The sequence below is a fragment of the Narcine bancroftii genome, chromosome 7 (genome assembly GCF_036971445.1).
Source record: "Narcine bancroftii isolate sNarBan1 chromosome 7, sNarBan1.hap1, whole genome shotgun sequence".
Lineage (NCBI taxonomy): Eukaryota > Metazoa > Chordata > Chondrichthyes > Torpediniformes > Narcinidae > Narcine > Narcine bancroftii.
This window is the reverse complement of record NC_091475.1, coordinates 155800740-155824931: the sequence shown is the minus strand read 5'-3', so window position 1 is coordinate 155824931 and position 24192 is coordinate 155800740. Positions and strand designations below refer to the sequence as shown.

The 24192-nt window shown below is 39.6% G+C and overlaps 1 protein-coding gene across 26 annotated transcripts in view; it reads right to left on the bottom strand.

Moving 5' to 3' along the window:
* picalma (phosphatidylinositol binding clathrin assembly protein a) overlaps positions 1-24192 on the bottom strand; it is a 175234-nt gene that overhangs the window by 31516 nt on the left and 119526 nt on the right. For 13 of the 26 annotated variants that reach the window (XM_069890923.1, XM_069890925.1, XM_069890927.1 and 10 more), the window contains 6 exons: positions 21337-21437; positions 16795-16941; positions 10099-10179; positions 5207-5323; positions 202-333; positions 88-118 (listed from right to left, as the gene is read on the bottom strand). In XM_069890923.1, coding sequence (XP_069747024.1) covers positions 88-118; positions 202-333; positions 5207-5323; positions 10099-10179; positions 16795-16941; positions 21337-21437 — 609 coding nt within the window. Of the gene's footprint in view, positions 1-87; positions 119-201; positions 334-5206; positions 5324-7947; positions 8069-10098; positions 10180-16794; positions 16942-21336; positions 21438-24192 lie in introns of those variants that run through there. The other 13 variants (XM_069890929.1, XM_069890931.1, XM_069890930.1 and 10 more) reach the window with 7 other exon arrangements.

Sequence of the window (24192 nt, the reverse complement as noted above, 5' to 3'; positions counted from 1 at the left end):
AAACTCTATATTAATACACAAAGTGTGGTCTGTTCAGAAAATAGAGCATCAGTCATTTGAATAAAAACATGCAAAGCTGGTCCTTACTTTTTTGCAGATCCATTTCCAATTCCCAAGTCTGAAATACATGAAATTGATCTGCATTACATGACCCGCATTGAGAAATGAACATAGTTAAAAATGCATCCATTAGACACTTACTGCCAACAATATTAGCCAATGACGAATCCAAATCTTCTCCAACGAGCTTGTTTGACTGCGCCTTTGAAGTTTGTTGAGTCTGATTCTGCAAGGCTACAGTTGGTTTCAGCAGTCCACCTAATCCATCAAAGTCTTTGGAGGTCAGTAATGCATCACAATTAGAGCAATACACAACAAAAATTTTGCAGGGACATCACTGATATATTTTGCCAATAAAGATCAAAATGTTAAAATCCCAACTCACCCATTCAAGCATGCCAAGCAAAGCCGAGGACCCATAGGGATGGATGGTGGAAAAAAATTAGAATAATATGTTTATAGAACAAGCCAGAAATGGAATGAATGTATATTTATTGATTAAAAATAAAATGGAAAAAAAATCCAAAAAAGTATTAACCAATTAAATGTCCTTCTTTCAGTCATACCTCATAAATACCTAGCAATAACATGCAGGAATGAGCCAACATTGCTGCATGCAGAAACAAATTGCCTAACTAAGAGCAAACATTATGTATTATTAACAATTATTAAAGAATTTTGCAAGCAACAAGTCAAATACGAGCACTTTCAAATACAATCGCAATAAACATCACAGGTACTTTTGAAAGTTGAGGACTTCATAATGTTACATTAAATTGAGACAAGAATATAGCCTCCTTAACTTGTTGCGACAATATGGAAGGAAACTAATCAACCTTGAAGTCAGCTCTTAAAAGTAATTAATCTCATTTCCCCCACTCACTTCCCTGTAACCTATTCTCTCTCACCTGACAATCAACACAACCCATTTATGCTCAAAGTAGCTCACAGCAGCCAGTTAACTTCACAAACATCAAAATTTTGGAATATGGGAAGAAACTAAATTACATGGGAGAAATATACCTAACCATCTGGAAAAGAGACAACTACATGGGGAGTAGCAAGAGTTCAAGATCACAACCAGAGTTGCAAGATACAGCATTATCGACAGTGCCACTATGCCATCTTATAAAGTTCATATGAACGTAGCATTCCATGGAACCCAATGATTAAATGAGAAATCTGAACATAAATTCATGCCACCACAGCACAAAGAACAATCTAATAATAAACTTAGTTTAATTCACAATTTTCATTTTTATTAGCACAGATAACAAAATGAAGTATCCTGTAAGTTTTGTTGCAAATATTTAGTTTGGCTTCTTGGAAAGCTATCTGTTCTGGACACAATTTTCAGATGATATACAGCATCCAATTTGCAGGGTAATGAGTAATTACCACAATGCCTTATTTTGGTATGCTGAACCAATTGCAATGAATATACATAGCGTTCTGAAAGAGCATAGACACAATTCATGGTGATATAGAAGGGAAAAATCAACTAGGAAGATCAACTCCAACTGAATGACTATATCCATTCAGATGAATTTCCTCCAGTCTCCTGTCTACAACCTTTATCCACAAGAAGTCAACACTGGCAATGTAAATATCAAATGTTTAAAACACCAAATGAGCATTTAATTGAACATTTTAAGACAACACTGAAATAGTTCACTTTGAATCCATTTTTAGGTGAGGACTTAGTTCTGGGCTGATAATTAATATATGCAACAAAGTCTGATCATACCTCGATGAATGCTAAATTTAACCAACTTAACTGGCTTCTTTATATTGACAACTGCATCAGTTACGAGAGAATCCATCCTTAAGCCTCTTAAAAGTCAGGTATGTGTGTTTTTTTTAAACAACATATCTGCAGCAAGTCAGAAGCTCTGTCCATTTGCCATTAAGTGCAGTTAAACAAGAAAGTCTGCAGACACTCTGATTGTAGTTTAATACACAAAAGTGCTGGTGAAACTCAGCAGATCAGGCCTGATTGACTAATTATCATTATGCAGTTCAGATATTGAAGTTCCATGTACAGAAAATTGAAAAATCAAAACAGCAATGCAAAGTATTCATTTCTTCAGAGGATGGCTCCCCTCAATTATAGAAGAAACCAAAGACCATTTATGAGAGAGACTGAACAAAGAAGGGGGACTTTTGAATACTTGCAGGAAGGTTTGCTAGTGCTGCTCTGGGGGAGTTCAAACTAAATTTGCAGGGGGGTGGGAACCAGAGTGCTAGAGCAGATAGTAGAGTGGAGGAAGAAAAAGATGTTAAGACTGCATAGTGTGACAGAAATCAAAGGGTTGTGCATGGTGGAAATAATGTTCTCAGATGCATCTATTTCAAAGCAAGGAGTATTATAGGAAAGGCAGACGAGCTTAGAGCATTGACTGGCATGTGGCCATGAGTGAAAGTTGGTTACAGAGGGGCAAGACTGGAAGCTCAATGTTCCGGGGTTCCGTTATTTCAGACACGATAGAGCAGAGGGGATGAAATGAGGAGTAGTAGCATTGCTTATCAGGTAAAATATCGAAGCTGTGTTCAGACAGGACAACCAGTGGGCTTGTCTCCTGAGGCTCTAAGAGCGGAGTTGAGGAATGGGAAAGATATGAGCACATTATTGGGGTTGTATTAAAGATCACCCAATAGTCAGCAAGAATTGGAAGAGCAAATCTGAAGGGAGACAGCTGCAGGAAATAAAGTTGTGATAGTAGGTGATTTTAACTTTCCACATACTGTAAAAGGGCTAGATGGCTTAGTTTGTCAAATGTGTTGATGAAAGTTTTCTAAATCAATGACTGGAGAGAGTACAATACAGGATCTCCTATAACAGAACGAGGTGATAGAACTCTGTGTAGGTGAACATTTTGGGTCCAATAATCACTATGTCATTAGTTTCAAGTTAATTATGGAGAAGGATAGGTCTGGACCTTGGGTTGAGATTCTAAATTGGAGAAAGGCCAATTTTTAGGAAATGAGAAAGGATCTATAAAGTGTGGATGGGGCTAGGTTGCTTCCTGGCAAGTATGTGCTTGGTAAATGGAAGACTTTCAAAGGTAAAATTTTGGGGATACAGAGTTTATATGTTCATGTGAAGATTAAAGGAAAAAATAATCCTTTAATCTTTGGAATCAGGACATTGGTTTTCAAAGAATATTGAGGATATGGTAAAGAGAGAGGTGTATAACAAATGTCAGCAATAGGGAACGAATGAGATACTTGAGAAGAACCAAAAAATGCAAGAAAAAACAAGAGGGAAATCAGGAAGGCAGAAAGAAGACACGAGGTTGCTTTGGCAGGCAAGGTGAAGAAAAATTCTAAGGGCTTCTACAGGTATATTAAATGCAAAAGGATAACAAGGGACAAAATTGGTCCTCTTGAAGATCAATGGTTGGCTCTATGTAGAGTCAGAAGAGATGGGGAAGATCTTAACTGGGTTTTTTTTGCATCTGTATTTACCCAGGAAACTGGCACAGAGTCTAGGGAAGTGAGATAAACAAGCAGTCAGGTCATAGAACCAACACAGATTGTAGAGGAGGTGCTTGCTGTCTTAAAAGCAAATAAAAGTGGATAAGTCCCCAGGGCCTGACAAAGTATTCCCTAATACTTTGAGGGAGGCAAGTGCAGAACTTACAGTGCCTTGGCAGATATATTTAAAATCTCCTCAGCCACAGGTGAGATGCTGCAGGATTGGAGAGTAGTTCATATTGTCCCATTGTTTAAAAAAGGCTCCAAAAATACCCTGAAAATGATAGGCCAGTGAACCTGACATTAATAGTAGGAAGGTGTTCTAAGAGATAGAATATACAAGTATTTGTACAGTCAAGCACTGATTCTGGATAGCCAACGTGGCTTTGTGTGTGGTCGGTCAAGTTTAACAAATTTTATAGAGTTTTTCAAGGAGGCTACCTGGAAAGTTGATGAGAAAAGGCTCTGGATGTGGTCTACATGGTCTTTAGTAAGGCCTTTGACCCTGTCCCACATGGCAGGTTAGTCAGGAAGATTCAGTCGCTTGGCATTCATGGTGAGTAGTAAACAGGATTTGACATTGGCTTTATGAGGGATGCGACAGAGTGGTAGTGGATGATTGCCTCTCTGACTGGAGGTGTGTGACTAGAGGATCGGTGCTGGGTCCATCACTGTTTTTCATCTATATCAATGATCGGTGATTATGTGGTAAATTGGATCAGCAAGTTTGCAGATGACAGAAATATTGGATGCGTAGTGGACAGTGAAGAAAGGTTTCAAGGTTTGCAGAGAAATCTGGACATGCTAGAAAAATGGGCTGCAAAATGGCAGATAGAATTTAATGCAGACAAATGTTGCATTTTTGAAGGACATACATGTTAAATGGTAGGGTACTGCAAAGTGCAATAGAACAGAGAGATCTAAGAATACAGAAACATAATTCACTGAAAGTGGCAACACAGATGAATAGGGTCATAAAAGAGCTTTCGGCACATTAGCCTTCATAAATCTAAGAATTAAGTATACAAGTTAGGATGTTATAGTAAATTTGTATAAAACATTGGTGAGGCCAAATTTGGAGTATTGTGTGCAGTTTTGGTCACCTGACTAGAGGAAAAATGTCAATAAAATTGAAAGAGTGCAGAGAAGATTTATTAGGATGTTGCCAGGACTTTAGGAATTGAACTACAGGGAAAGGTTAAATAGATTAGGACTTTATTCCCTGGAATGTAGAAGAACGAAGGGAGATTTGAAAGGTATTCAAAATTATGATGGGTAAAATACAAGTAGGGTTTTTCCACTGAGGTTATGTGAGATACCAACCAGAGGACATGGGTTAAGGAGAAAATGGTGGGGGGGTATGGAACAAGTTGACAGTGGTGAATGGTGACTAAATTTTAACATTTACAAAAAATGTGGACAGGTACAGTACATGGATGGGACGGATATGGAATGGGTGCATGTCAGTGGGACCAGGTAGAGTAATAATTTGGAACAGACTAGAAGGACCAAGGACCCATTTTCTGTGCTGTAATGTTCTATGGTACTGCTTATGTGCCAAAGTACTTAATTTTATTGGCATACAAATAAAAGATCTGAATATACTGTGGCATTCTAAATTATGTGATTTTTCAATGACTTCTCCTCCAATAGAAGAGGATATCCTTACCACCAGAATCCATAATGCTATTGGTTGTGGAAGTTGATTTAGTCCCAAATACAGTCTCGAAGTCAACATTAAGGCTTGCTGAAGGTAATGCCTGAGTAGCTGGTGAAGGAGTGTACCCTAAAAATACAAAATAAAACACAGCTACGTTCAAATCAATAAAACTAAGCAAAACCTCTTTTAACAGAATAGAGTTTTAAATCAATACATAATTGATAGCTGAAAAGTGAACATTTCAGATTTATTGTCAGAGTACGTACATGACATCACATACTCGAGATTCCTTTCCTCTGGGTGAGACAGAATTACCACTTATTGACAGTGCAAAAAAACCTGATAAAGAAATGTAAACAAACTGACTGCAGTACAGAGAGGAAAAAAAAATCAATAAAGTGCATAAGTATGAGTCCTCAAATGAGTCCCTGATTGAGCTTGTTGTTGAGGAGTCTGATGGTGGAGGGGTAGCAGCTGTTCCTGAACCTGATGGTGCGAGCCTTGTGGTACCTATACCTCTTTCCTGATGGTGGCAGCGAGAACAGAGTGTGTGCTGGTGGTATGGATCCTTGATGATTGCTGCTGCTCTCTGACATCAGCATTCCCTGTAGATGGTTCTCAAAGGTAAGGAGGATTTTAGCTGTGATCTCCTGGACGGTGTCCACTACCATTTGGAGGGCTCTGTGCTCTGGTGCATTGGTGTGCCCATACAGATTGTAATGCAGCCAGTCAGCAACAGGGCTTCTGATGCTATGCCAATCCTCCACAAACTCCTGAAGAAGTTAAGGCTCTGATGTGCTTTCTTCACGATGCTATTTGTGTGTTAGATTCAGGAAAGATCCTCCAAGATAGAACTTAAAATTTTCTCATCCATTCTACCTCTGATCCCCCAATAATTGTATACCTCTGTTTTCCCTTCCTGAAATCAACAATCAGCTCTGTTCACTGTGATACATTATTTACATTAATGAAAATTCTTTCTGCAAAATCTTTAATGAGAAACCAATATGAATATTTGAATATTTATTGCAATGTATTATCCAGTATAAAATCTAATTTTTGAAGAAAAAATGTCTTCATCTTACTTATCCCATGTTTTTCTACTCCATGTTTCTTCCTTTGGCCCTTAGCCCCATAACCCTCCAAATTTAAGTACTATTCCTGACTTTTTCTAACTTGCTTCCCTCATTGGGCTACGATCTTCAGTTACTGCATTCTTCCTCTCCACACATTGTATTATTATTCAAAAATTATCATAGCCACTGCATACTGAGGGATGAAAAATAATATTTGCTCGCAAGATTTTTAACCACAGCAATTGAATTATTTTTTTTTAAAAAAGCAAAACTAACGAGAATTCTAATATCTTCAGGTGCCTTGCCGTTCGGCATGGGTGATCATGTCTCTCCATCCGTCACGATCTCCACCCCTTCGAATTGCAGTTGTTGCCTCCCCTGTTCTTCTTCGGTAAAGGGAAAAAATACTGAAGGGGTTTTCCATTTTCTTCTTCAGTTGCAGTATCCATACTGGAAGGGTAACCCTGGCCTCTGATCAGCAAATTCATCTGACCAGCATTTTTAGTTTTACAACCATAAATTTCAATTTGTAGAATCTGCTTGTAAAAACCACCCACCATCTGCAATCCATGGCTTCACATGACCCTAATACAGGCAGAGCCCTCAAAATTTGTGCCGTTAGTCTACATGCAATGTAATAAAGGTAAACATATTACTATTACCAGAAAAAATGTACAGCAGAATTGAAAGAGAAAAACTAAAAATTATACCAGTGTATATTCTCTAAGGTGATTAGTAATACTGTACCACAATCTCTCCATGCTTTAAGGGAAAGAACCAGTTTGTAATAGGAATCCCCAAAATTAATTTCCAACTTTCATGATGGCGATATCTCCCAGGCAGTTGTTGTTATTGATTTGAATCATCTTTGTAAATAACACATCTGACTTTGCCTGCTGTGAAATCTACTATAATATAATGCATCTTCAAATTAAAAATTAAAAAAAAAACAAAGACATGTCAAGTACATCAGGTAGCAAGAAAAAAAAGATATGAATGTTAACTAATAAAATAAAATCAGATTTTGGGCTGGGCACATGGGGAAAGTCTATCTGAGACATAAATGATGACATTTGGCCCAGTTGATGTATACTATTTTTCTATGCTCCAACTCTTGGTTAAGTGCAGCATTCTTTTTACGGAGTTTCTCTCATTGTTACTGCTAACAGAAGATACTTTACACCAAGTGGTCTGTGTCAGATGCATTATATCCTATCCCTAACCTCATCCTTTAATTCTCCCAGCATTCTGATCTAATGCTCTAATGCACTAATGCTCTACAAACCGGGCACAATTTATAATAACCATGTAACTGACCAACTTATACCACTTTGGAGATGCAAGGGGAACTAGAGAAGCTCAGGAGGAAACCCACAGGGTTACAGAGAATGTGGTAATGCCACAGACTGCATTGAAGGTCAGAACGAAACCCAGATTGCAAGAACTGTGAGGCAGCAGATCTACTGGCTGTGCCATCCCAGTCAGGGAAGATTAATTATTCAAACCAAAATATTGCAAATATTAATTATCAAAAGAAAATACTTAATTCTTACTTGTCAACTGTAGAAATAGAGGCACTACGCAGCCAAGTCCCCAACAGCAGGACTGTCATCACCTGATATTCACCTCCAAAATCACAACAGTGAAATGACAGCAGAAATAGACATTCATCACCTTGCTTCTACAACTGGGAGGGCAATCATCTGGAAACCTATATTGGACTATTGTTTACTTCCTCCTCAGCCAATTTTCAGGTTTTTTTTGTGCATCTAGTTGAAATTGTTCATTGCACTACCTGAAATATTGATTACAAAGAAAAAAAATGATGGCAGTTCAAATTTACCACGGTACAGAATTGGTAGCCATTACAAAAAAAACCACATTGCACCTTCCCCCCAAATAGTCATTCAGTGCTAATAGCTACTTTAAAATATAATTTGAGTAATGATACAACCTGATATATTTGTAATGTTATTGCTCACCAGATACAATGTTTACGGAGCTGAACTTCCATGGTAATTATAGCTTTAGCAATTTGCTCATATAATGCAGGTAGCAAACTGAATTAAATACAGGAAGGCATCTCCATCATTCGAATCAAAATTTTGTGCATTAAAGAGAAAGGGGTCGAACTTGAATATTTTCACCAGTTTAAGAAAAGGGCACATTACAATTCACACATTTATAGAGTGACATGTCCAGTCTTCCCTATTCCTCAACCATATTACTCTGAGTAATCATTGGTAATAACATATGGGAGAATAGAGAAGTTCCACTGAAATACAGACTAGAATAAGTTTTTGCAGGCAAAATTAATATTTAATAATGCAATTTGTACATCGGCGAGACTGGATGCAGAATGGGAGATTATTTTGTCAAGCACCTCGGCTCTGTCCACCACAATAGTGTAGATCTCCCAGTGGCCACACATTTCAACTCTACATCTCATTCCCTTGCCAAAATGTCTGTCCATGGTCTCATGTCCTGCCAAACTGAGACCATCATAAATTGGAGGAAAAACACCTCATTTTCCAAATGGGCACCCTGCAACCTGATGGCATTAACATGGACTTCTCAGGCTTTTTCCCGTCTCCTTTCGCACAGACCTAATAAATTCTACCGAGTGCCTTATCACATCCAATTAACACCTTTTGTTGATCTGGATTCCTTTCCCATTATTTGAATTCTAAGAATTTCTGATGCATCCTGCTTCTGCCTTTTCTGATTTTTCCTTGAAGGGCAGCTCAGGTCCAAAACGTCGGCAATGCATCTTTGTCTCCTATAGATGCTGAAAAGACCAGTTGAGTTCCTCCAGTATTACTGTGTTTTTACTAATTGTGTATGTTGGTGGGTATTGCGACCATTTCCCTTCATCAATTGCAGAACATGTAGGCGTCATTGTTTCTGACTAGTTTAACAATGAAAAGTCTGTCCAAAATAGCATTTAGTTTTTCACTATATATTTGAACTTTGAAAACAGTAAACTATACTTAAACCAATTATTAAACAAACGAAAAGATATTAATACATTAAAAAGTAAACGGTCGAAGAAATTATCTGAATGAGCTCAATGTTCTTGATTTTAACAGCACAAAAGCAAATTCAAAACTAAAGTTTGTTGGTCGAAATCACAGCTTTTAACCTTGACTGGAAGGCTGTAACTATAGAGACACTCAAAAGAATGTCAACAAACTTCTGCAGACTGCTAGAAACTGGCAAAAATATGTTTGGAAGTCATTTTAAGTTATTTTAACCCTTACAGTGGGTTTGTACAAAATGACTGTAAAATGTTTGTCTCCTGAGATGGATAAAGAGAAATCAAGAAAAGGGAGAGTGCTACCAGAGATGAACTAAGCGAATTTGAGGTTGGGGTGAAAGTTAATAGCAATGTGGATAAAGTTGACAAGCTCATCATGGGGTGTATGAAGCAGCTCCAATGTATTCATCAATATAGAAGACTTGACAACCCTTTCCTATGTAGGCTTGTAGAATGGATTGCTTCATGCTACACATTTCTCCAACATTTTCATGTTCACTACAATCACAGCATCTGCAGATTTTCTTGTTTAATTTGATAATGCAAACTCTAGTGTGGTATAAAACACAAATGTGAATAACAATGCTACATGCAAAATAGTGAATGCACTGCAGTACATATTTAGGAAATAAAGTATATTCTGTGAAATACCAGGACAGTCTCTGATTGAGAGGGTTGAACTTGAACTTAATTGTACATTTTCGGAGAATCTGCTCGGTAATTCAGCACAGCAACAAAAAGACTTGAGCAATAGCAATTTCAGAAGAAAAAAACTGGATAAAACCTACCTGCAAATAGACCAGCTACAGCAGGGGACTCAGTTCTAAACTGGGAAGCATTAGAATAGGCTGGCGGACCACTGAAGGAATCTGACAAGACAAATTAAGCAAAGAGAAGATCAGAAATATTGCCAGCAGTTACGCAGCCAGTATTACAGTTAAAACAGGAGAATTTAATAAAACTATTAAGTTCCTGTGGATCTTAAATACACTCTAGAAGTTCATTTCCATTTTTAAACAATTCCTTACTAACCTATAACTACAAGTATAATCACATCAATGTCCAATTCTTAAAACTTTATTTCTGGAATACAGAACTTGGATTACGAACTTAGGACAATTGATCTCATCTCACTTAGTCACATCTTTTGCTAGATTAAACCTATTGATGCCCTAAATGCATTCTAAATACATTGCTAAAGCAGAATATTTATTTCTAATAGATGAAATGCAACAGAAACCAAAAGTCCATTTTCTAGTTTTAAGGTCCAATTCACAACAGAGGTTTTGAAATTAATGACCTAAACTATTACATGGTCAATTGTAGATGAAAATTTTAATGAAAGTGGGATGTCGAAAAGTTCACATTCTCAGAAGATATTTACCAGGATTGGAGAAAGTGTCTTATCAGGCAATCTTAACAGAGGTAGAGCTTTTCTCTTTGGAGTGTAGAAGGATGAGAGATGGCTCTCTAGAGGTCAACAAAATTATAGATAGGGTGGGCAGACAGCATCTTTTTTCCCCCCAGGACAGTAGCAAATACCAGAGGACACCTGTTTCAGGTCAGAGGAGGAAAGTTTAAGAGAGATGTTGGGAATAATTATTTTTTTTTAATTTTACAGCGTCGTGGGTGCCTGGAATGCATTGCCAGGGGTGGTGAAGGAGGTTGGTACAATAGGGACATTTAAAAGACTCTCTGAAAGAAACATGGATGCAAGAAAATTAGAGGGTTATGGGTGTGAGGTTCGAGAAGATTGTTGAGTAGGCTTGTGTAGGTTGGCACAACATCATGGGCCAAAGGGTCTGTACTGTGCTGTAATCATGTACTCCATGTACTCATTCTACTGGCAGAGCAATCTTTTTGCATACAGATAAGGCACTCATGAAATGCAAGGTCAATTATTATTCTCTTTTTGCAAATATGGTTGTGAAATTACATTGAAATACTAGGTATTGGCTCTTCTTTTCTATACTGAACTTTTAATATTATTTTGCCTCACAAATAGGCATGGCAAAAGCAGAAAGCAAATCAAAAAGAAAATTAAGTGACATTATTTAAGAATAAAAGATGGTGCAATGGCAGAATTTATTACCAAATCCAGGACTGGAAGTTACATACATCTAAAAGATTTAATTTCACAAGAACCAAGCATTGTGTGCTTCCAACAGTGAACTTTCTTCCTTTTTGTGACATCTGCAGGCATAGGTGAAATTAAAGACATGGATACAAATAATGGATGCAAATGAAACAATGCAGGAAGCAAAACTACTGCTGGAAATGAACCAGTTGAGCTCAAATGAGTAGCCAAAGCAGTTTCTCAGAATTAATTGAAAACTGTAAAAAGACTTGGAAAACAATGAAGATGAAGACAAAATGAGCTGATAACCACATGTAATTCTTGGAGAGTGATTTGACACTGTGAGCATGAAGCAGTTTCATCACCCTAGTGACACGAATTTGATCCTAACCTCAGGTGCTGTGTGGAGTTTGCATTTTCTTTGTGGCCACGGTTTCCTTTTACATGCCAGAAACATGCTGTTTTGTGGAAATAATTACCCTTGGTATAGGTGAATATTAAGAAAGTCCATAATTTTACTGTATAGGTATGAGAGACCAAGTCACAGGGAAATAAGTGGGGGAAATGGGACTGAAAGGGATGCTAAGAGCTCCCAAATTGTCTCTGCTTAATAAGGGAGTATGACAGAAGATATATGAAGTACGATACATTTTTGAAAGGCCAAAATTCTCCTTGACATGGCAGCATATACAGATTTTTAAAATTTTTTATTAGCGCAGAACATGAGAAAATAATCAGTGCAAGTATTTTACATAGTTCAATTTCGGATACAAGAAACAACGTAAATCGGAGCTACCTTCTATCTTCTTCTACATTAGGGTAGAGGAAAATGGTTTTCTAGCTTCTCCAATTTTTGTTGGAGTTTAAGATCTTCTGCTCACCTTCTCAATATTCTGAATAACCTTCTACCCTTCATCCATTTCTCCTTTTGTCATATGCTCAGTACTTTCTTCCTCACCAAATCAAGTGCCACAATCAATTAATGTAATGTGGGATTGGTTGGCATTCGTCGCTGAAATCACTTCTTGTAAGGTCTCTTCCCATCAACCCAATGCTCTTTTTAGACACTTTCAGACGCAAGCTTATTTGTATAAAGTTATTCCATGTCCTGATCAGATTAATGATGCTCAATTTATTGTTCTTCTTTGTACAACTTATTTCTATTTCTTTCTCCATTCTTCAGTAATTGGTGGCGAGTTAAATAAATGCAAACTGCAAATTCTTCTCTTCCAAGTGACATTATTTCTGTTCCCTTGTAAGTGGTTTTAATTTACAGTTTTCTCATGCTTTATTCAGCTTGGAAGTGGTCTCTTCACTATCTGCAAATAAGACTTGATTATCATCCAAGAAAAAGCTCGGTTGATGTGTTGTCTTTTTCCATGGGGTGCTCTTTTGTAAAGATTTTCAATATTTGCAATGAACAGAAAGAACATATCCTATCTGTGCACAGTTGTATTTGCAAAACTTGAGATGTTCCTGTTTTCATTCTTACAACATAACAATTATTCTTATTATAGTTTTGCTCTATGGTGGATCATCTGATGATTGATGCCATTGAAACCAGAGGACATGTTCACTAGAACATCAAATTACAGCTATTTCAAGAAATTTAAGATTATGGGACAATTTCCTTTTTAGCAAGAAAAAGCTAAGAGGACATTGATGAAGGGGTAAAAAAAAATTAAAAAGGAGATCTTCTTTTGTTCTGGAGTTCATGAGTTTGAGAGGGATTATATGAAATTTATTTATGCACCTGTGATTGTAAGTTTTGATGTATAATCAAAATAATATGTAGAGAACATTCCATGGTATGTTTTATAATCTGCCACGGTTGAAGAACAATAACAACAACTCCTTATTTGGTAAGGTAGTTAAAGACTATTAAACATTGGGTAAGGGATATGACCCTGAGAATTCAAAGGAGCCTGTACATACATGGAGCAGTCTGTTCAAATGTTCTAGAAACCTAGGGGTCTGAAGTTATAAAGATCTGATTTGTAAGCCACAAAGGAGTCTCTCTTGGGGTGAGACTAGCTGCTTGTGACAGTGTGCTCCTTGCTGTAACAGAGTTCTCATGATTTGCAGTTTGTGCAGCTATATTTACGCTTGTTTTCAAACAAAGATCCACTTTAACACACCAATGCTTTTGCATTTTTCATGGTAGATGATAGAGTATCAACATTTGAAATTGGTTAATGTACAAAGTACAGAAAAAGAATTCAGAAGTGAGACAAGAACAACATTACTCTAGTAATGTGAGGATGAGCTGACTAAATAGTTTTTTTCTCTGCTACAGACTTCTATATTTATTTCATGAAGCAGCAGAATTAAGGGCAACTGGCCTTGGTCAATAATAATGAACATTACACAAAGGATGCATTTTAGACCATGAAAATGGGGCAGCACGGTTAGCGCAACACCATTACTGCACTAGCAGTCAGGACTGGGGTTTGAATTCTGTGCTGTCTGTCAGGTGTTTGTACATTCTCCCCATGTCTGTGTGGGTTTCCTTCGGGGGCTCAGGCTTCCTCCCACCGTTTGAAACATACCGGGGTAGGTAAATCGGGTGTAATTGGGCAGCACAGGTTCATGGACTGAAATAGCCTGTTACTGTGCTGTATTTATAATTTATAATTTTTTAAAAATCAATTCTCGTCATTTCAGTGGTTGTCGTTTTGGGCAACACACAGACAAGTTTGGAGTGAGACAGCATAAAATGACACTGCCAATTGCAATTCCATTTCTTATTCTACTTCTTCCATTCTTATAGTGGCTGCATCTACATTTGGAACAACATATAACCATACAACAATTACAGTACAGAAACAGGCCATCTCGGCCCCTCTAGAGTGATCTCCTCTAGTCCCACCTACCTGCTCCCTCTCCATAACCCTCCAATCCCCTCACACCCATGCACTTATCCAACCTTTTAAATGACAAAATTGACCCTGCTGCAACCATCTCTTCTCGAAGGTCATTCCACTCAGCCACCACTCTGAGTGTTACTTTTAAACCTTTGCCCTCTAACCCTTAACTTTTGACCCCTCATTCCAATCTCACCACCCCTCAAGGGGAAGAGCCTATTCACATCTACTCTATCTATCCCCCCCTCATAATTTTAAATACCTCTATCTAATCCCCCCCCTTAACTTTCTACACTCCAATGAATAAAGACCCAGTCTACTCAATCTGCCTTTGTATTCTAGATACTGCAATCCAGACAACATTTTAGTAAATCTTCTCTGCACCCTTTCTACCTTATTGATATCCTTCCTATAATTTGGGGACCATAACTGCATACAATATTCCAAATTTGGCCTCACCAATGCCTTGAACAATCTCAACATCACCTCCCAGCTCCTATATTCTATGTTTTGATTTATAAAGGTCAGCATACCAAAAGCCTTCTTTAACACTCTATTCACATGAGAATCCACTTTCAAAGAATGATGAACCATTATTCCAAGATCTCTCTGTTCCTCTGCATTCCTCAATGCCTTCCTTTCGCTGCTTATGTCTTGTTTTGATTATTCTTCCCAAAATGAAGCACTTCACACATTGATATTAAACTCCATCTGCCATCTTTTAGCCCATTCTTCTACTTCGAAGCAGTCCAAATCCCTCTGCAGTCCCTGAAAACCATCTTCACTATTCACAACTCCCCCTACTTTTGTATCGTCCGCATATTTACTAACCCAATTTACCACTCCATCATCCAAATCATTAATGTAAATGACAAACAACAAGGGACCCAACACCGATCCCTGAGACACACCGCTTGTCATTGACTTCCCATCCTGACAGTGATTCACCATGACTCTCTGGCATCTACCTTCTAGCCACCGTTGAACCTATCTGACTATCTCAACATTAATACCTAGCGCCTGAACCTTCCATGTGGAATCTTATTGAAGGCCTTACTGAAATCCACATAGACTTCATCTACTACTCTACCCTCATGAATCTTCCTCAAAAAATTCAACAAGATTTGTCAAACATGAACTTCCACTCACAAACCCGTGTTGGGTGTCCCTGATCAGTCCCTATCCCTCTAGATACTTATACATATTATCTCTAAGAATACTTTCCATTAGTTTACCAACCACCGACATCAAATTTACTAGCTTATAATTGCTGGGCCTACATCTGGAGCCCTTTTTAAACAGAGGAACCACGTTTGTGATACACCAATCCTGCGGCACCATGCCCCCCTCCAGTGACTGTTGAAAAATCACTGTCAGAGCCTCCGCTATTTCCTCCCTGACTTCCCTTAAGGTCCTGGGGAAAATCTCGTCGGGACCCGGAGACTTATTAACCTTTATATGCCTCAAAAGTTTATTCTCCTTCCAATTTACAATTTTTTCGTAAAGGCACCATGCTTTCCAAGTTAAGAAAATATAGGCAGGCTGGAGGAAAGGTAGTGTTGCTGCTGGTGCGCACCCAGGAGAGTTTAGGGCAGAGACACAGTGTTGCTTTGAAGGGTTCATCTACTGCTCACCATCCGATCCCACTGCTGACGGCTCCGTGCAGGCTCGAAACGGTCAGTTAAAGGAGCAGATGGAGTTTGAAAGGAAAATCCTGCTACCGTGGAGGTCAATGTTCAAGATTGTGGTACCTGTGCTTGCTGTGGTCTGAAGGAGTTGCAGACTCGGGGAGCAGTGGACTGGTGCAAGGCACTAGAAACTGGGAGAACTCGCCCTTCCCCCTCCCACCATTGAGAAGGGGAGGCAGACGAAACAACCCAACAAGGAAGGTGAGCATAGCAGTGAACCAATGAGGGCCTTAGTGGCTGAGGGACCCACACAGGCTGCAGGCGACTTGCAGTTGGGGGGACCCACACAGGCTAGGGCAGCTGGAGACTGGCTCATGGAAACCAAGTACTGGAGCTGGAAAGAATGGCTCCCAAAGGGCTTTGGGCACTGAAGGCTTCATGATTACATTGGAGGTTTGGATCTGGAGTACAAGATGCCGATGAATCGAAAAGCAGTCTGTGCAGCTGCAGAGGTTTGCAGGAGCGCTGGAGATAAATCCACACTCAGTGACTCTGAAGGGACAGTCTTTTGCTTCTCTTTTCCCCGTACTGAGGGGCGCCAGGCAACACTAATGGAGACTCTTTGTCTGCCTCACGGCAGGCAAAGCTAATTTTGTGCAATATTACATGTTCTGTATTATTACATGACAATAAAAGGAATCTTGAATACTGTTCCATCGGAGTGCCTGAGACAAAACGACTTAACTGATTTTGTGACCACAGAAAAGTTTGGTTCATTGTAGGGATTAAAATGATCTGAAGAATCATGAAATGATGTATTCATAGATTTAAATGCTTGAAAAGCTGAAATATTTTTCAATAATTAAAGATAGTTTAAAGTTTCCTAGCAGAAAATATAAATAGTTAACTTTTTACCAAACATTTCATGGCTATGCGTCCTAGAAGTAAAGATCACACCCTCTGAGAAGGCGACAGTGGCATTTAGAACTTCATCAGTTTTCGTAAGAAAAGGATTTAAGCTCGGAAGGGCTTCATCTGCAGCATCAGAAGTGGAGAAAGGATCTATAAACGGCAACAGTAAACAAAGTGGAAAGAGAAACACGAAAAAAGCAAAGGACATCAAGTCAAAAGACAAAATTACTCAATTAAGGGACACAAATTGAATTAAATGACCAATTCAAATACATTGTTGCTAATTTCAAGTTCTTCCTGGTAAATATGTAAACTGATTTGCAATGAAAGTCAAAATTTCTTTAACATAGTAATCAGCTTCCCACAGTAATCACCCCAATGGGTGAGTTTTGCTTCATACAGCCTGCTTCGTAGAATTTCTACACATTTTATTATTTTTCCCAAAGAATTTAAAATATTTCTGCAAATAAATTAAACATGACCATCCACATTGACGAGGATTAAATTTTATCAGCCATTGTTCTGTCCAACTTTCCAAATGATCTGTGTCCTTCTGCTTTTCTTAGACACCTTCTTAGCTATTTACAACCCCCAATTCTCTTCAACACCTTACAAAAAGTCTCAGCGCCAATATCTGCTGTGCATTTATTGCCACAGATTTCACATAAGAAAAACATCCAGCCATCACTTCCTACTGCCTCCTATCACCAAGCTAATTTTGACTTTGGTTTATCAACATGCCTCGGATGCCTTGTGCCTTAACCTTCTGGATCAGCCCAACAGGCAGTACTTTGTCAAATGCCTTATTAAAATCTTTGCAAACCAAATCTATCTCTCCCTTCGCAATTAGTTTCCTCTTAAAAGGCATATTTTCTGCAGAAAAACTTGCTGATTAGTCCCTGGCCTTCCAAGTTAACATAAATCCTGTCCTTCAGAATTTTCTCCAAGAATTTCCCACCACTGATGTAAGGCTCACTTGCCTGTGGCTTCCAGGCTTACTCCTCCTGCCCTTTTTTTGAACAATGCTCTAGCCTCCTGGTATATTTCACCCAGGGTTAACAAAGCCTGAGCAATCTCCTCTCTCATTTTCCTTGTTATCCCAAGAATTTTAGCTAATTTTGAAATTTAAATAGTATCGGACGTCTCATATTGTGGACTCAAGTCTAGATTGGTTCAAGTTAACACAAAATCTAAAATATTCCAATGGCTCTATGACATGCTTCTGCAGTTTTCATTTGTTCTGCTGCAACTTGCCTGTATTCCTTTAAGATTAAAGTGAAACAAAATTGCTTCATAATTTAAACATTTAGGCTGGTTCATGAGCAGCTGAACTTTTGCTTTAGTTATGCAAAGTTGGTGATTTATATTTCACAAGTTTTCAGTAACCTCCATCCAAAATATCCTATTCTCCTTTCCATTTCTCTTGCATGTGCCTTTCAATGCTGAAAGAGATCGGGGTGGGGGGTGCAGTGGGTGGTGTTGGTTTAGGGTTGCATCACCAAAAAGCACAAATACCTGTCACAAATGTCTACATGCACCAATCAAACGAGCTCAATGCAGGATTTGCCACAGTGGAAGGTCACATGACAGGAGTTCAGAAGAGATGTCAAGAGCACATTGCTCTATTACTCAGGAAGTTTTATTCACTTTTCAATGCACTTTTTCTGTACTCTTACTTTAGTTCAAGGACTCAAATATACTTTCTGTACAGGCCTTTATAACTGTTTCAAAGACCCATGCTGCACACTCAAAGCTGGTTAAATCAAGAGTCCACTACATCAGCAGTGACTAATAAGTTTCCTGCACCATTATAGATCATAATCACTGAAGATTGACCTCTGGTCCCAAACTAAATCATGCAAACTGAAACAATACTCAAGACTTTTAAAATATGTGATCCATATCTAATTTAAATAAGCCAAAAGCCTTTCTGAATCTTGACAAAATTGGGCTTTCAAGATACAAGTTGCTGGAATAACGTTTCTTAAAAAGGAAATGGTAATGCACCTCTGATAATCCAAACCATCTGTAAATATCTTCCATATATTTGACAAATCGTTTTCCATAATGAGCAGATAGAGAAAGACAAATATACCCCTTTTTTTTTAATAGTTTTTGGACATCTTTGAACAAAGCTCTTTCAAGAGGTTTTAAAAAAAACCTCATTGCTCAGGTTGAATCTCATTTTTCTTGAATGACTACACAGGCAAATTCCATGCTTGGATTATGGGAATTTGCTGGTACAGAATTTATGCAGGGGTAGAAAATAAATAAAGACAACATTTGTCAATTTTTATTTTTAGTCATTCAATACTGTGGTTCATGAGATTTGTATCAGATATCACCATGTTTGGGTTGGCATTCAGAGGAGACTCCCTTCTTTGCCATGCCCTCTCCAATCCAAGAATACATTAACAGATAACTCGGGTTGCAATGTTGCTGCACTCTTCATCTGCAAAGCATTTTCTCCAATGTGCTATATTGTGGGCAGCTGTAGCAGCTCTGGTCTTCAGCTCCTCTCAGTTATCGCAATTTAACCCATCACCACCCCAAACTCCTTCGACACCACATTTATCCCATCTTAACCCACAAATCCCATCCCTGTGACCATAAGAAATGGTACACGGCCCCATACCTCCTCCCTCACCACCATTCAGGGCCCCAACAGTCCTTCAAAGTGAAGCTACACTTCACTTGTGTATCTGCAGGGGTCATCTACTGCATCTGATGCTATCATTGTGGCTTCCTCTACAGGAGAGACCGGACGCAGACTGTGAGATCGTTTCATGGAGCATCTTCGCTCTGTCTGCTACAATGCAGGGACCTCTCAGTGCCCAACCCCCCACCCCCCCCCCACCATTTTAATTCCACACACTATTCCACACCAGCTCATGCAATTCCAAACTGAGGTCACCCACAAATCAGAGAAACAACACCTAATATTCCATCTGTGCACTCTCTAACCAAACAGTATTCATATTAACCAACTTTTATGAAACACTTCCCCCAGTCTCTCTTTCCTCCAGCTCCCCACCCCGTTCCCTTCTCACTCCATTCAGAGCTACCTTTTTTTTTATTCAGGCGCATGCCTGCTTTTTATCCATTCTTTGATAAAGGCTTTAGGTTCAAAATGATGGTTACCTTTCACTTCCTATGGATTAACTGCTGAGTTTCTCCAGCACTTTTGTGTATTGCACTACAATCACAGCATCTGCAGACTTTCCTGCTTTATGAGGATTAAAAGCATCCTACTTGCAAACAATCTAGTTTAGATGCACAACATTGCCAAAACCACAAATAGAATTGGTGGCAAAGTCATTCCAGATATGAAATAATAGCTTCAAACCTCTCATCAGAAGTTTAGGTGCAGGAAATGTCATATTCAAGGGTCAAAGTCAGAAATTTTACAGTAACAAGACAAAAACAGAGGAAGGGTTGAGAGATGAGAGGCTTCAGCTGGGTAACAGTTAACAAGTGAAAGCTGACTAAATGTACACTGGCAATATCACCCTGCAATAGCATTTGGACAGTAACTACAGAAGTACAAGCCAAACATTAATTAGTCAGAGAAAAGATTCATGTTGATAATTTCCAAAAACAAATTTAATTCAACAAGCGTTAGGAAAATTTCAGACCTTTTTTGAAATGACCCAATTTCAGTTTTGAAAGAGTTAGAGACCAGGATACCGAGTGCCTCATCTATTCTCAAGAAGCAATTATCAACAGTTAACTTGCTAACTGGCCCCCCCACCCCACCCAGCACCACCCCTCAGTAAGCAACAAAGATAAACAGATGTCAAGAGGAATGATCATCAATAGACTACCACGCATTGGGAATGGAAGAATGTTTAGTTTCAGCCCATGGAGTTATCAACTCACCAAGGCACATTCCATGATACATTTCCCCTTAACTCAACCTGAAATACATTCTATTCATCCTCAAACTACATTCCCCAAGACTCCCAAAAACTGATAGCTCTTTATATTTGCCTTTTATAGTGCATGTTTTTATTCTCTCCAACACACACACTCTTAACAGAGGAATGTCAATAAATTGATAAAGCCCCAAAAATATGTTGCTTATATTTTCTCCTCTGATTTGATCCCTATATTTTAGTTATCCAATACATTTTTTAAAAATTTTGCGCACTTCAATTACATAATTTATTAGCCTATCAGTGAATTTAATTTCAATTTCAGGGTTAACAATTTTTTGACCCATTTGGCATTCTGATCAAATAATCCAACAACTCCAAGTTAGCTGCAGTTAGCATTGCGATTACAGTACCAGCAACCCAGGTTCGTATACAGCACTTTCTGTAAGGAGTTTTTATGTTCTTCCCGTGTCTGGGAGGGTTTCCTCTGGTTTCCTCTCACCCTTCAAAATGTACAGGGGGTTATAATTTAATTGGGTGTATTTGGGTGGCACAAGCTTGTGGGCTGGAAAGGCCTGAAACTGTGATACATAACAAAATTTAAAAAGCTCTTTGTTTTTAATTTGAAAGAAGTCTACTTTGCCAAGTCAAAGATTTTGCGTCATCTTACCTCCCCATGTCGTGGCTGCCAGGGGCACTGTTATAACAGAATGCATGGATGGCTGAAACGTTGGCTGAAGATCAAGCAAGTCATTTGGCAGTTTGGATGTACTGGAAGTAAAAAATTAAAACGGAACTTGCATCTTGTATTCTATAAGAGTGTTTCAAAGTAGATACAATTTCAAATCAGACAAGATTTTACAAAATAATCCAACAAAGTATTCCCCCCACCCCAAAAGAAATATCTAAACAAGTTTGGCATTTTACTTCAATTACAGTTAGAAAATATGCTTCAGATCTGATATCTGATGAAATGGCAGTGTAAAGGTATTGGATTTCAGGTGGTCCTAGTCAGGAGAGACAAGGAGAAAATGAAAATAGGAATCTTAATTTTATAAGTAATTCAAGCCTGTCCACAAAGAAACATTTCACTAAAAATATGCAGATCACCTCTGGGAAAATTAGTGTGAACAAATGGTAAAATACCTCTTGGTTATGAAATTGCATCACCAGATCAACATGTGGAGACCACCATCTCCATTGACTATCCTTTCCATTTCAAGATGCCAATTCTAATAGTGAATACATTAGGCAAAACGAGGCAGCAGTTCAGAACATGAAACAAAGAACTCCGTATGTGAAAATACTGGAAAAATTCAGCAGGTCACGCATCTATAGGAAGTGAAAGGCAACCACATTTTGGGCAGGAGACCTTCGTCAGGAATCTGGTAAAACAGAAATCTGAAAAAGTGGAAAGGAAGAGGAAGAGCACATGCTTGCATTGACTTGCATTCAAGAGGAAATAGGTGGACAGAGGCTACCCTTTACTTCCTATGTTTGCTGAGTGACCTGCTGAGTTTCTCCATCCTTTTTGTGTATTGCACAACCCTATCATCTGCAGATTTTCTTGTTTACATATGAAAAAGGATATAGGATTTGAACATAGACTTTCTAGCCAGGAGGCCGGATGGGAAACAATTTGCTTGTGTTGTCATTCCAAAAAAAAGCACTTGATCCATTATTTATACATTTCCTTAACCCCAAAATGCATTAACCTCAATTTCTCCACAACATCTTCTGCTTCCCACGCAATGCTTTGTGTTGAGAGGATGAATCCCCTCTACTGTTTTTTTTGTGATTAGAGGGGGTTAAGAAATAAGCCAGGGAAAAAATTAACATGAAAGTATGAATTGGGAGGTCTGCAACTTCTAAATTAAAAAAAATTATAAGGCGACACAAAGGAGAGAAATCACTATGGATTAAGAAAGATGGATAAGATGGGAGAGAAGACATCTGAAGATTTTGTATATATGGGAACCGAGATTAATATCTGGAGACAGGGATACACCACTGATGAAACATCTGATTAATATATGGAATAAAGTAAATAACGAAATGGGAATGAGGAACTCTGTGCTAATTAAAATGCTTTTGACTCAAAATAGACTTAACCCATTTATAAAGAATAATGCATGACCACAAGTTTCTCGATACCATTCAAAATGTTCCTTTGTAGCAGCAGCTACACTGCAACTGAAAGAACACACAACCATACGGGTTGAGCTCAGTGACTTATACTCCCAGCCCGGACCTGGCTGAGAACTGTGCTGGGGGGCACTGACGTCACCCGGGCGTCAAGTGATCCTCCAGCGCGGGCTTCTGAGCCCTGTGCTGAGAAGAAGGGGAACCCCCAACAGTGTCATTTTGGCCAGCTGCCCCGCCACGTGGATTACAAATGGGGCTGGTTCACTTGCCTAGTGGTGTGCTGCCACACAGCCCCCACCCCCAGAACTGGTGCCACTGTCCTTTTTAGTTGGGCGGCCTCGCTTCTTGGGCTGGGCCACAATCACTGGTTGGGTGGGGTCGAGGTGCGCTGCCTTCAGCCTGTCCACAGTAAACAGTTCTCACCTGCTGCCAATGTCCAGAGTGAACGTAGGCCCTGAACGCTGGACAACCTTGTAAGGTCTCTGCAGAGGTGTCGCGGGCAGGCCCCGCCGAATAAAAACATACTCTGTGCAAAGAAGCTCGCTGGGGATGTGAGATGGTCGTGTGCAGTGTCTGGGCGGCAATGGGGGTGCGAAGGAGTCCAAGCGGGCCCGAAGATGGGGAAGTAGCTTGTGTGGCGATCGCTGGGGTTGTGAGGTGTGTTGATGAACTCACCAGGAAGTGCCAGCAGTGCACCGTAGACCAGCTCAGCTGATGACGCCTGCAGATCCTCCTTGGGTGTGGAGCAGATGCCCAGGAGCACCCAAGGCAGTTCATCCACCCAGTCTGGACAGGTGAGGCGGACCATTAGTGCCGACTTAAGGTGGCTGTGCAGACGTTCGACCAGCCCATTGGCCTGTGGATGATAGGCGGTGGTGTGGTGTAGCTTGATCCCCAACCTGTTGGCGAGCTGTGCCCAGAACGCAGAGGTGAACTGGACACCCCGATCGCTGGTGAGATGATTCGGAACTCCAAACCGGGCGACCCAACCGTGCAACAGAGCTAGGGAGCAGGAATCCGTGGAGGCTTCTGGCATTGGGATCACCTCGGGCCAACAACTGGTGCGGTCCACCACCGTGAACAGGTAACGGTTGCCCTGGCAAACGGGTAAGGGCCCGACTATGTCCACATGAATGTGGCTGAACCGTTCCCGGACATGTTTGAACTCTTGTACGGGCACCCTGATGTGCCTGTGTACCTCGGACATCTGGCATTGGGTGCATGTTCTGGCCCAGCCCCCGATCTGCTTCCGCAGCCCGTGCCAGACAAACCACTCTGCTACCATCCGGACTGTGGACCTGATGGACAGGTGTGAAAGGTCGTGTATGTGATGGAAGACTTGCCTGCACCACTACTGGGGGACCACTGGCTGTGGGGTACC